General features: G+C 37.2%; 1 protein-coding gene across 1 annotated transcript; it reads left to right on the forward strand.

Moving 5' to 3' along the window:
- Nucleotides 1-9,859: 9,859 nt before the first annotated feature.
- Nucleotides 9,860-14,248, forward strand: LOC140806383 (uncharacterized). The gene is made up of 4 exons (XM_073163019.1): nt 9,860-9,980; nt 12,978-13,142; nt 13,507-13,556; nt 13,601-14,248. The coding sequence occupies exons 1-4, from the start codon at nt 9,860-9,862 to the stop codon at nt 14,246-14,248; spliced, it is 984 nt and encodes a 327-aa protein (XP_073019120.1).
- Nucleotides 14,249-14,898: the final 650 nt, after the last annotated feature.

The following is a 14,898-nucleotide window of genomic DNA, read 5'->3' on the forward strand; positions in this document are numbered from 1 at the left end:
AGACCACCTGCTAGATATACGCTTCTTCATGAACAAGACCATGATGAGTCTTGTGTTGGATGTGATCCAATGAACTTTAAGGAAGAAATATATGATACTGATTCAACCAAATGGCTTGAAGCCATGCAGTCAGAGATGAACTCTATGTATTCAAACCAAGTCTGGAGATTAGTGGATCCACCTGAGGGAATCGTTCCCATAGGATGAAAATGGATCTACAAAAGAAAGCTTGGGCGGATGGGAAGGTATTTTCAGTAAGAAGTGAGCATAAGGTATGCAAACTTCAGAGAACAATATATGGTCTCAAGCAGACGTCAAGGAGTTGGAACCTCAGATTTGATAGCACTATCAAAGAGTTGGTTTTGCTAAGAATCCTGAGGAACCATGCGTGCACAAGAAAGTTAGTGGGGGTGCAGTGACATTCCTAGTACTTTATGTTGATGATATCCTACTCATTGGGAATAATGTAAGATTATTGCAATCAACTAAAGTATGGTTAGCAAGTAAATTCTCCATGAAAGACATGGGTGAAGCATCCAATGTATTAGGAATACAAATCTATAAATATAGATCAAAAGGATGCTAGGGCTCACCCAAGCGATTTATATCGATACCATTCTAAATAGATTCTCTATGGAAAAGTCTAAGAGAGGATACTTACCAATGTATCACGGTGTTACTCTATCTGATGCAATGTGCCCCAAGACTGATTAAAAGATAGAGATGATGACATTTATTCCATATGCGTCTGCTATTGATAGTATCATGTATGGTATGATATAGACACATTCTGATGTTGCTTACGCTCTGAGTGTTACAAGCATATATCAGGCAAACCCAGGTCCAATGCATTGGAAGGCCGTGAAAGTTATTCTTAAGTACTTGAGAAGGACTAAGATTTTGTTCATGGTGTATGGGGGTGGAGAATTGAAATTGGAAGGCTACACGGATTCTAGCTTCCAATGTGACATAGATGATTCGAAATCGACCTCTGGTTTTTATTCATGCTATATGGTGCGGCTGTCTCTTGGAAAGGTTCCAAGCAAGACACCGTTGCGGATTCCACCACTGAAACTGAATACATTGTTGCATATGATGCAGCCAAAGAGGTAGTTTGGATGAGGAATTTTGTCAAAGTGTTGGGCATTATTCCTAATGGAGTTGATCCAGTCCCATCGTACTGCGAAAACACTGGTCCTATTGCGCAAGCAAAGGAACCAAGGTCTCGTCAGCGATCCAAACATGTACTGAGGAAGTTCCACATAATACGGGAGATTTTGGGAAAGGAGACATATCAGTCGAAAGAGTCCCTTCTGCAAATAATGTTGCTGATCCACTTACAAGGCCTTTGCAAGGACCATTGTTTAAAAAGCATCGCGAAGCAATGGGATAATGGGTAGTTGGCTCTAGGGCAAATGAGAGATTGTTAGAGTAGATGTCATGCAAGCCAATGGTTGGCTAGGAATTTTATTGACTCAGTTGTAATAAATAATCTTTATTTTAATATAATTTAACTTTTAATGGTTTCGTTATACTTTATCTGTATACCTATGCAATCAGCATAGATAAAGTCCTTGATTATGCTTTAATACAAATGAATCGCAATTCGATGTTGAATTTCATTTGTAAACACTGCATATTCTAAATTCGTTCCTAGTCGATTCTGCCGCCTAAAACATGGATAAAGGTCGCTTGAGCTCGAGACTAGCATATGTTATGTTGTGTACTGCGTTTCTTGTTAAGGGCATGGAGATGTCCAAACATGCAGATGGGTAGTCTTATGATGATTATACCGAACAACCCTCCCTCGGACTTTCAAAGTGGTTATCATTCATCGAGAGGATAACTCCGTGGTTATGATTGTACACCATTAGTCCTTACGACCCGGGACAACACAGAGGCTCTATAAGCTAGGGCTGTGCTTTGACTCGTTTACCGGCTCCATGAGAGTCATCAGGTGGCGAGGTTGGGTACAGTTGCGACACATATAGAAGCCATTGCATTGTAGTCGGGGATTCACCGCTCACCTACGGGTGTGGATATCCTCTGTGATCTGATGAAATAATAGTGCATGGAATCTCTGGCCAGAGTATGAGATGTACGTTAGAGAAGGAGTTCTCAAATAGTACACGCGATGCCACTATTATAGTTATCACATAGTTATCGAATTAATATGCAACCCTCGATGAACCAATGATTGCAGATTGGATCGGTATATATGAGATGAAGGGACCGTACTGTACATTAATCATAATCGACTGGTTCTTGCAGGCACTATCAGTGATACCTAGGGGGTAATGGGACGATGCTACTAGACGCTCTTACCATGATCTGATGAGTGCAATCAGAAATGAGTTCTGACATTCTTGATCAATGTGTTGATGAAAAGAATGGGGCTAACTAGGATAAGCCCGAATAAAGGATTATGTCCTGAATCACAAAGAGTTGTGAACCCACGGCTAGTTATATCCCTGAACCATTGAGGGTCACACAAGTATTGGATCATTTGTTCCCGCTAAGAGAATAAATTCAAGGAGTTGAATTTATATTATGATATAGTAAATTCAAGGAATTGAATTTATGATAATTAAAATTTGAGAAATTAAATTCAAGGAGTTGAATTTATGAGATAGTAAATTCAAGAAGTTGAATTTATGAAATTTTGGAGAGAATAAATTCAAGTAGTTGAATTTATAAAATTTGAGGATTTAATTTATTAAACTCAAAGGTTGAATTTATTAAATATTAAATTTTGGAGGTGATAAAATTCAAGGAGTTGAATTTATAATTTAAATAATAAATTCAAATGTGAATTAATAAATGATTTAATTTTTTAAGCTTAAAAGTTGAGTTTATTAAATAATAAATTAAATATAGTGGGAAGTGTGTTTAATTGGCTTGTAGGAGTAAAGTCCAACATACTAAATAATTAAAGTTCTTAATGGACTTTGATTAATTAATTAAACTAGTTGGACTAGCCCAATTAATTAATCACCATTCATGTTAATTATAATGATTAGGTCATGGCTTGATTATAAAAAAGAGTAAGTGAGCCATAACCCTAGCCTCCAAGAGACCACAATTTCTTTCCAAAATATTTCGTTGATTTGGAAGATAATAAGATTTGGGATGCAAATATTTTAGAATTATTAATTGACTTAATTAATGAGATTAATTAAGTAAATTAAGGATTAGAAATAAATATAAGGATTTGATTCTTATTTGACAAAAACAACGCCCTTTGGATAAAGCTCGCTTGAGCTCTAGACTAGCATCTGTTGTGTTGTGTACTGCGTTTTTTGGTAATGCCATGGAGATGTCCAAACATGCAGATGGGTAGTCATATGATGATTATACCGATCAACCCTCCCTCGGACTTTCCAAATGGTTATCATTTAACGAGAGGATAAGTCCGTGGTTATGATTGTACACCATTAGTCCTTACGACCTGGGACAACACCGAGGCTCTATATGCTAGGGCTATGCTTTGACTCGTTTACCGGCTCCAGGAGAGTCATCAGGTGGCGATGTTGGGTACAATTGCGACACATATAGGAGCTAGTGCATTGTAGTCGGGGATTCACCGCTCACCTACGGGTGTGGATATCCTGTGTGATCTGATGAAATAATAATGCATGGAATCTCTGGCCAGAGTATGAGATGTACGTTAGAGAAGGAGTTCTCAAATAGTACACGCGATGCCACTATTATAGTTATCACATAGTTATCGAATTAATATGAAACCCTCGATGAACCAATGGTTGCAGATTCGATCGGGATATATGAGATGAAGGGACCGTACTGTACGTTAATCATAATCGACTGGTTCTTGCAGGCACTATCAGTGATACCTAGGGGATCATGGGGCGATGCTACTAGACGCTCTTACCATGATCTGATGGGTGCATTCAGAAATGAGTTCTGACATTCTTGATCAAGGTGTTGATGAAATGAATCGGGCTAACTTGGATAAACCCGAATAAAGGATTATGTCCTGAATCACAAAGAGTTGTGAACCCACGGCTAGCTGTATCCTTGAACCATTGAGGGTCACACAAGTATTGGATCATTTGTTCCCGTTGAGAGAATAAATTCTAAGAGTTGAATTTATATTATGATATAGTAAATTCAAGGAGTTGAATTTATGAGATAGTAAATTCAAGAAGTTGAATTTATGACATTTAAAGAAAATAAATTCAAGGAGTTGAATTTATAAATTTGAGGATTTAATTTATTAAACTCAAATGTTGAGTTTATTAAATATTAAATTTTCGAGGTGATAAAATTCAAGGAGTTGAATTTATAATTTAAATAATAAATTCAAATGTGAATTCATAAATGATTTAATTTATTAAGCTCAAAAGTTGAGTTTATTAAATAATAAATTAAATATAGTGGGAAGTGTGTTTAATTGGCTTGTAGGAGTACAAGTCCAACATACTAAATAATTAAAGTTCTTAATGGACTTTGATTAATTAATTAAACTAGTTGGACTAGCCCAATTAATTAATCACCATTCATGTTAATTATAATGATTAGGTCATGGCTTGATTATAAAAAAGAGTAAGTGAGCCATAACCCTAGCCTCCAAGAGACCACAATTTCTTTCCAAAATATTTCGTTGATTTGGAAGATAATAAGATTTGGGATGCAAATATTTTAGAATTATTAATTGACTTAATTAATGAGATTAATTAAGTAAATTAAGGATTAGAAATAAATATAAGGATTTGATTATTATTTGACAAAAACAACGCTCTTTGGAAAATTTTTTCGGCTCTTCAAATTTTCGAAATAGTGCTCTCGAAATTCCTTTGTTTTATGCAAGAAAAATTTGGCTTATATTTTTTAATTGAATTTTTCGTGTTATATCTATACGCAAAACATCTTCTATATTTCTAGTGCAATTTAGAAGAGGAACAAATCTTCTAGTCGTGGACCTGATTAGAAGAATAAAGAAAGGAGTCATTAAAGAAATTTCTTAGGGATTCATCAAGAACTAGATCCGCATGTACCAGATTAGTTGGAGCCAAGTGATTTAATTTACTAAAGGCAAAAGTTTTAGACCCTATGAATGTTTATGATAAAATCATACGAGCGTCCAAATACATCTTGAACGTCAAGATCTAAATTTTTAAAACTTCTGCTGTGTTTGGGCGTGTAGAAAACCCGGATCCAACAATTGTATCAGAGCAAGTTTTTTTTTCTCTAAATCGTATGGTTTTATATTGAATAATTTGTTTCTAACCACACAAGAAAATTTTTCAGAAAATTATAGAACCATGAAAAATTATTTTTTTCAGAAAAAAAAAATTTAATCTGCCCAAAATTGTTCTGGCAGTCTGTGCGCGCAGAGACGCGCACGGCAGCGCGCAGCGTGTGCGCGCGGCGTCCGAGGCGGCGTCCCCACGCACGGCGTCCTGCACGCCAGCGCACAGCGCCGCGCGCACCTATGCGCCCTGCGAGCACAGGGGCTGCCGCCACTGCCCGAAACGTTCGGGCAGCGGGCGGGCAACGAGGGCGGGTGCTCGGGATCGTCTCGGGAAGCGTGCTGAATGGTGAGCTTGAATTGTTTGAGCTCATGGTGCAATTTTCTGATTTTTCAAATTTTTTGGGCAAAATGGATATTTTTGAAAATTGATTCAATTTTTATTTTGAAAAATTAAGTTTTGGAAAATTAATAATTTTCTTGTAAAATAAATAATTAGAATATGATTTTAATTATTTATGGTAAAATTGAGTTTTATAAGAAAATCAATTGTTATTAATTTAATTGGAAATTAAATAAAGATGTTTATTTAATTTATTAAATTTTTAGTAATTGTGGTGGTTAGTGATAAATGATTAGTTATATGATTTCTCAATTAATTAAATTGTTTAATTGAATTGATGTTAATATTTGATATTAAATGCATGAAGGATGATCGAGAGCCTTGACCAATGTGTTAGGTGTATGTTAGGATATTTTACTGTTTTATTCGTTTTTAATATTTGATATTATAAAAGTGGGTCTGGTTTATGGCCCATTCTCACCCCATGAGATGTATCCCTTATGTGCCATGGCTATTTAAATGTAATTATTAGAAATAGTGGGAGATCAAGACTAGAAGATAGTGAGCCCGATGATCAAGATGAAGACATGTAAAATATTGGAAGCTTTTGTAATTGTTGCATTTGCATCCTTGCATTTACCTAGGTTTTGGACCTGGATCCATGTTTGGCTCATATGGATCTAATAGTGTTGGCAATCGATCATCCTTGTTTATTGTTGAATGTCATATTATGATATATGCGATATATAGTAGTATGCATGTATGTATATTATTAAATAATATATATTATTAAATAATATAGTTGCATGAATCCCGTAAACATGAAAATATGGCACGTGATTTTAAAATTAAAATGATGAGACTATTTTAAAATTGAAATCCCTCATTTTGAAAATGATTCAAAATTTATATCAAACCAGAAAAGTAAAAATTAAAAGAGTTTAATGTTTTTCCTTTCCTTCCATCAACCTTTGTTGCATGTTGATCGCTGTCCGCAGACAGTGACTGGCTCATATTATTGGGGAGGCCTGGACGCCGGAAAGCTGTGACTTCCACCGGACATATGATGTGAATTGAGTGGAACTCTCATGACTTCGGATCATATTATTGGGGAACTCATGGTGACCATCTATTACAATTCAACATTGATGGGTTGTTTTGACACGCGAAATATAAACGGTTTCATATTATTGAGTCCTTATTAAACGTGAGACAGAACACGCGGAGGTTTCATAGGGATGCAATTGGATTCTACCTTTTAGAAATTATAATTGGCTGATATTATTCGGGATTATAATTCGCTAATTGGACTCTACGTGCCCACTAAGGAAATGCGATTTCCCTTTTTCATTAGAGGGTGGTGGAAATGTCAAAATAGTGGGAGAGGGATTTATAAAATAAAATCAATATTTTATATATTAAAATTATTTTAAAATAATCAGCAACTATTATTTTGTTTCCGTATCAGTAAATTTTAGATTTCGTCACGTAATAAATTTTTATTATTAACAAGCTAATCGAATCTAATTTTCAAGACTGGTTGGGAAAATTGTTCTGAATTCAGAGAAAATGACATACACTCTAATATCAGTCCTGTTGAACTAACCAAGCATGCAAGATGGTAGGACCATAGTATGCGAGCTAAAGTGTAACATGCTCACTTTTACGTCAAATGAACTGTAGGGACAGTTTGAGGAAATGTTGAATGCTGATGACATTCGAATATAGGTGCAAAAGTTGCATGGTTTATGAAACTCATACAATGATGCACACCACTTTCAAGTTGCTCATGACTACACGTATGCAAGATGGGGCTTTGGCCCATGAACGTAGTGTACGTATGACTGGGCTTATTGAGAATTTGGTGGGCCTAGAATATGTGATTCCTAACGAGTTACTAGATAACTGATAAGTGTAATTTATTGTACTTTTATTACTTGTTTTTAACTTGGAATTTTGTGATTCTTGAGCAGGTTTTATTTGATATGTTGTTGTTTTTGTTATCGTAGTTTGGAAGCTTAGAAATGAGAGTTTGGAATGATATAGTGATGAATTAGAAGGTGCAAAGGACAATGAGACACGAAGCAACAGTGCACCCGCGCTGCATACACCACCGCACCCGCGCTGTTCGCCGAGGCATGACCGCACCCGCGGTCATGCAAGCGCCGCACCCGTGGTGCCACTTGCTGAGCAGGAGAGTTTTTGACGAAATATCACCGCACCCGCGGTCCTTAGACTACCGCACCCGCGGTCATGCACAAACATCCCTCCGGAAATTGTGAAACTTTGTGGACTTTGAAGAAAAGAAGGGGAAAATGGTGTGCTACGTGGGATATCTTGTCTAGACTATAAAAGGGTCTCTTTTTCATCATCTAGGTTATAGAGAGAAGCTAGGAAAAGGGTGGAGGCTACAAGGAAAAGAGTTGAAGATCAAGATCATCATCTTCAACAAGTTCTTGCACATCTTGGAACAAAAACTTCATACACTCCAAAACTCTTGTTCTAAGTCCTTTCTTTCTTTATTTCTACTTTTATTTTGATATGTCTTGTTTAAGATTCATGTGTTGTTGTTTTATTTTCATTATTATGAACTAAATCTTAATTCTAGAGGGATGATGGAACAAAACTAGAAACCATGTGTTGAGATTCATGATTTATGCTATATAAATTATCTTTATTGTTCATTTGTGTTTTTCTAATCTTAATGCTTTCATTTTACTGGCCATATCTTGAATGATTTGTATGTTATAAATTATCACTTGAAAAAGGAAATTTATAATCAAGAAAGAGAAAAATACATCGATGGTATTTATATAGTTCGAGAGGACATATATTGCTATGGAAGCCATTAAAAGAATTTAGTGCTTGTTGTGTTATTTAATTGTTGATTGTTGACGGAGACGTTGCAATCTTTTGTTAGATAATTAGTATCTACTTAGCACTCGAGAGAGGGAGTAGATAATCATAGAATTTTTGGCTAATGAATAAGAAGGACAATTATAATATAGCTACACAAACATATCACATGGTGGATAGTTGCGTGAAGTCAAACCTCTAGATCTTTTATTCCATTGTTCAACTCTGTTTGGTATTAAAATTAAATTTATTTTCAATTCAGTTATTGGTACGAACAGATCTGTTATTTGATTATTCTAAATAAAATCGAGACTATTCTAATTACAAGCATTAGTATAAATTTAGAAATTACATTCCTCGTGGGATCGATACTTGTACTCATAATTACATTTTACTATAACTTGACGCCGTGCGCTTGCGAGCATTAAAGAAAACATGCAACAAGTTTTTGGCGCCGTTGCCGGGGAGTGTAAAATTTGAATTTATATTAGTATTGTTACCAATTAGTCTAGATTTTAATTTAGAGCTATTTTTATTATACCACATTAAACACTGATTTGTTTATTGTTTTTGTTTGACAGTGCATGCGAAGATCGCAAAATCTTGACTTGCTTATTTTTTATCCTGAGATCGAAAGAACCGCAAGAAGGTTAAGAAAGGCAAGAAGAGAAGAGATTCTAGCAATGGCTGAAAACAGAGACAATGAAAATCCACCCCCTGCAATACCCATCCGAGATCATTTTAGGCCAGTATTGAATGCTCATTATTCTGGTATAGCACGAGGAACGATTAATGCAAACAACTTTGAGCTCAAGCCTGCGTTGATAAACATGGTTCAACAGAATCAGTTTGGGGGAGCCGCTACTGCAGATCCTCATTTACATCTCAGAACATTCCTTGAAATTACTGATACGGTAAAAATAAATGGTGTTTCTGATGATATAATTCGATTGCGTTTGTTTCCTTTTTCTCTTAGGGACCAAGCAAGAGGATGGCTCCAATCGCTTCCTTTGGGGAGTATCACTACCTGGCAGGATTTAGCAACTAAGTTTCTTGCAAAATATTTCCCACCTGCGAAGTCTTCACAGTTGAAAATCGAGATAAGTACTTTTAGGCAGACTGATTTTGAGCAACTATATGAGGCATGGGAACGGTATAAGGAATTGTTGAGGAGATATCCAAACCATGGTTTTGAAGATTGGGTACAGATTGAATTATTTTACAATGGTTTGAATGGAAAAACAAGAGGTACTGTTGATGCAGCAGCTGGTGGCACAATATTTGCCAAATCACCCGATCAAGCATATGATTTGCTTGAACAGATGACCATTAACAGTTATCAGTGGCCGACTGAAAGATCAGGAGTGAAGAAGCAAGCTGGTATTTATGCCATAGATCCTATTACATCACTCACAGCTCAAGTTTCAGCTTTAACAACTCAAATTGTAGCAATGAACAAGGCTAGTACATCAGAGGTTGAAAATGCATCTGTTGTCACTGAGGAACCACATATTCCTGATGAGGCTCATTATATCAACAATAGGAACTTTGGTGGTTATGGAGGATATCGAAGTAACCCTCCCCCTAACACTTATCATCCGGGTTTGAGAAATCACGAGAATTTTTCATATGCTAATAATAAGAATGTTTTGAATCCTCCACCGGGGTTCAATGCATCAAAGGGGGAAGGAAAACCTTCGCTTGAGGATTTAGTTGGGACATTTGTTGTAGAATCGAGTAAAAGAATGGCTAGGACTGAATCTCGTCTTGATGGCATGGAAACTCACATGGGAAATATGGGAGCTACAATGAAGTCATTGGAGACACAGATTGGTCAATTAGCTAATGCATTGAAAGATCAAAATAAAGGTCAGTTCCCGAGTAACACTGAAGTGAATCCAAAGGAGCAATGCAAAGCTGTGACTTTGAGAAGTGGAAAAGAACTTGATGGTAAAAATTCCAATGAGAAGGATGAAAAGGAGGTGATTCTTGAAGAAGTCGAAACGGAGGAATCCAAAGTTGAAGTTGAAGTTGAACAACCGCCGGTATTCAAGCCAATACTTCCATATCCACAGCGGTTTAAAAAGAAGAAATTGGATGAGCAATTTGCCAAATTTTTGGAGATCTTCAAGAAGATTCATATCAACATCCCATTTGCCGATGCTTTGGAGCAAATGCCAAAATATGCAAAGTTCATCAAAGATGTGATGTCAAAGAAGAGGAAGTTGCATGAGTTTGAGACAGTGAAGTTGACAGAAGAGTGTAGCGCCATACTTCAAATGAAACTACCACAGAAACTCAAAGATCCAAGGAGTTTTACTATTCCTTGTGTTATTGGTGGTTCTAGAATAAATAAAGCTTTATGTGATTTAGGTGCCAGTATTAATTTAATGCCTTTTTCTATTTACAGGACTTTGGAGCTTGGCGAGGTGAAGCCTAGCTCTATTACCTTGCAGCTGGCGGATAGATCACTTACATATCCACGGGGTATAGTGGAGGATGTTCTGGTAAAGGTAGACAAATTTATATTTCCTGCTGATTTTGTCATTCTAGATATGGAAGAAGATCAGGACACCCCACTTATCTTTGGAAGGCCATTCTTGGCCACCGGAAAAGCTTTGATTGATGTGCACAAGGGTGAGCTTACATTGAGAGTAGGTGGAGAAGAAGTTATGTTCAACATCTACAACACAGTCAAAGAACCAAATGAGGTAAGTACTTGTAATAGCATTGATGTAATTTACTCATGTGTATCTCATGTTGGTGCAGGTAGATTGACGAAAGATTCTTTGGAGAGATGCTTGTTGGAATCGGCGTCAATACTGGATGAAGATGATTGGGACGTGCAAGATGAGTTACTTACTCTCGATAAATTGCCTAGAGAAAAGATTGATGTGCATAATGTAGAACTACTTGAAGATGCAAGTATAGAGGTACCAAAAGTATCCCCCGAATTGAAGGAACTTCCAAGTCACCTCTGTTATGCATTTTTAGGTGAAAATTCAACATATCCAGTAATCATCTCTTCTTTTCTTACTTGTACTGAAAAAGAAAAATTGTTGAGGGTGTTGAGAGAATTTAAATCTGCTTTGGGATGGACAATTGCTGATATAAGGGGAATTAGCCCTACTGTTTGTATGCATAAAATTTTGATGCAGGAGTCATATTCACCTTATGTTGATCATTAGAGAAGGCTTAATCCTGCAATGAAAGAGGTTGTGAGGGCTGAGGTATTAAAATTGTTAAATGCTGGTGTTATTTATGCTATATCTGATAGCTCATGGGTTTCACCAGTACAAGTAGTGCCTAAGAAGGGAGGAATAACTGTAGTGAAAAATGAGAACAATGAATTGATTTCAACTCGTCCAGTGACTGGTTGGCGAGTATGCATAGACTACAGGAAATTGAATGATGCTACTAGGAAAGATCATTTCCCACTTCCATTTATTGACCAGATGCTTGATAGAGTTGGTGGTTATCATTATTATTGCTTTCTAGATGGTTATTCAGGTTACAATCAGATTGTCATAGCACCGGAGGATCAGGAGAAGACTACCTTCACTTGCCCTTACGGTACATTTGCTTTCAGGAGAATGCCATTTGGACTATGCAATGCACCTGCTACTTTTCAGAGGTGTGTGATGGCCATATTTTCTGATATGGTTGAGGAAATAATGGAGGTTTTTATGGATGAAATTTCTGTATTTGGTACATCTTTTGATCATTGTTTGCAAAATTTAATGCTTGTTTTGCAGAGATGTCAGGCTAAGAATCTAGTTCTGAATTGGGAAAAATGTCACTTCATGGTTCCAGAAGGTATTGTGCTTGGCCACAAAATTTCAGCTAAAGGAATAGAAGTTGACAGGGCCAAAGTTGTGGCAATTGAAAATCTTCCACCGCCGAAGAACGTGAAAGGAATTCGAAGTTTCTTGGGACATGCCGGGTTTTATCGTCGTTATATTAAAGATTTCTCTAAAATTACTAGACCTTTATGTAATTTGTTAGAGAAAGATTCAACATTTATTTTCGACGATGATTGCTTGCAGGCATTTAACAGGATCAAGAAAGCACTGATTTCTGCACCCATCATGATAGTACCTGATTGGAAGGAGCCCTTTGAGCTCATGTGTGATGCTAGCGACTATGCTGTAGGAGCAGCATTGGGACAAAGACGAGACAAGATGTTTAAAGCTATCTACTATGCAATTCGTACACTCAATGCAGCCCAACAGAATTACACAACTACTGAAAAAGAGATGCTAGCAGTGGTGTTTGCATTTGACAAGTTCAGAACATATCTCATTGGCACCAAGGTAACCGTTTTTACTGATCATGCAGCTCTTCGATACTTGTTTGCCAAAAAGGATGCAAAGCCCAGATTGATACGATGGATACTCCTACTTCAAGAATTTGACTTTGAAGTCAAAGATAAGAAAGGTTGTGAGAACCAGGTGGCTGATCACCTGCCACGATTAGAGCTGGAAGAACGAACTGAAGGTGGAGCTATCAACGAGTCGTTCCCAGATGAACAACTTTTCAAGGTAAGTGTTACACATCCGTGGTTTGCAGATATAGCTAATTTCCTTGCTGCAGGAGAATTACCTTCAGATTTAACATATCATCAAAAGAAGAAATTTCTTCATGATGCCAAGTTTTACCTGTGGGACGATCCATTCTTGTTCAAGAGATGTGCTGATCAGATAATCAGACGATGTGTAGCTGAGGAAGAAGCAGGTATGATTCTAGAGCAATGTCATTCCGCACCCTACGGTGGACACTTTGGAGCATCTAGAACAGCAGCTAAAGTATTACAGTCAGGTTTTTATTGGCCTAATTTATTTAAAGACAGTTATACTTTAGTCAAGTCATGTGATAAATGCCAAAGAATTGGCAATATTTCTAGACGACATGAATTACCACTAACGAATATTTTGGAGGTGGAACTCTTCGATGTCTGGGGTATTGATTTTATGGGTCCCTTCCCATCTTCGTTTGGTCAATCATACATTTTACTTGCTGTCGATTATGTGTCAAAATGGGTGGAAGCAATCGCCACCAGTACTAATGATGCTCGAGTTGTTGTTAAATTTGTCCACAGGAACATCTTCACGAGATTTGGAACGCCTAGAGCCATTATCAGTGATGAAGGTACACATTTCTGTAACAAAATTTTTAACTCACTATTGGCCAAGTATGATGTGAAGCACAGGGTGACACTGGCATACCACCCGCAAGCCAATGGGCAAGCAGAGATATCCAACCGGGAGATAAAGCAAATATTAGAAAAGACAGTGAAAACAAACCAGAAGGATTGGGCAATCAAGCTAGATGACGCTTTATGGGCATACAGGACTGCATACAAGACACCTATCGGGATGTCACCTTATAGGTTGGTCTTTGGGAAAGCTTGTCATTTACCTTTGGAACTGGAGCACAAGGCATTTTGGGCTATCAAAAAGCTAAATTTTGATATGGGAGCATCGAGCGAGCAACGACTGTTGCAGTTGAATGAGATGGAAGAATTCAGGAATGATGCATACGAGAATGCCAAGATATACAAAGAAAATACCAAGAGATGGCACGACAAGCAGATTCTTCGACGAGAATTTGAAGCAGGACAACAGGTGTTATTATTCAATTCTCGACTGAGGTTGTTTCCTGGTAAGTTAAAATCCAGATGGTCTGGCCCATTCACAGTAGAAAAAGTGTACCCACATGGTGCAATTGAACTAAAATGCAAAAATGGCGAGACATTCAAAGTCAATGGTCAGAGGGTCAAACATTACTTTGGCAATGAAGTGCGACACATGGACAACATCCCACTGCGAGAACCAAAGTAGACTGATGAAAGTCAGGCTGATGACGTTAAACCAAGCGCTTATTGGGAGGCAACCCAAATTTTTTGTTTATTTTGCATTTTGATTTTGGGGTTGATTTTATTTTTGTATCATGTTATTTGTGTTTTTGTATTTTTTAGATATAATGTGTGATTTTATCTTCCCAAATTTAATGATTTTCAATTGTTTTCTTTTTCAGGACTGAAAAGTTGAGAAGAAAATATTTTGATAAAATAGGAGCGCCCTTACAGTCTCATGTGCACTGCACCTATGCTTGAGGTGCATTACAAATTCAAGAAAATTCGAAGCAGGAGTGCACCAGCAGCACAAATAAAGCGCCCCCATGCTAGGAGTGCCGAAGCACTACCGCACCCGCGCTGTCTAAACTACCGCACCTGCGCTGCTTGTTCGAAATGACATCGCACCCGCGGTGCTTACACTACCGCACCCTGCGGTAATACCTTTATAAGAAACAATCGGGCATTCTCTTCCATTACCGAAACACCCTCTCAAGAACACCCACTTCCATATTTTCGAAAATCCCTACTCCAAACACAACTCATACACCAAATCTTTGTTCTTCTTTCAACAAATTCATCACTAAAACTTACAAATCTTCACACATTCCATCAAATACCTCATTTCTTTCCATC

This window comes from Primulina eburnea, chromosome 1 (genome assembly GCF_022965805.1).
Source record: "Primulina eburnea isolate SZY01 chromosome 1, ASM2296580v1, whole genome shotgun sequence".
NCBI lineage: Eukaryota > Viridiplantae > Streptophyta > Magnoliopsida > Lamiales > Gesneriaceae > Primulina > Primulina eburnea.

Coding starts and splice junctions, on each gene's coding strand:
- LOC140806383 (XM_073163019.1), top strand. CDS start 9,860: ATGAACAAGGCTAGTACATCAGAGGTTGAAAATGCATCTGTTGTCACT. Junction 9,981..12,977: donor TGGTTATGGAGGATATCGAA/GTAACCCTCCCC, acceptor CGTGGTTTGCAG/ATATAGCTAATTTCCTTGCT. Junction 13,143..13,506: donor TGTAGCTGAGGAAGAAGCAG/GTATGATTCTAG, acceptor ATTTGTCCACAG/GAACATCTTCACGAGATTTG.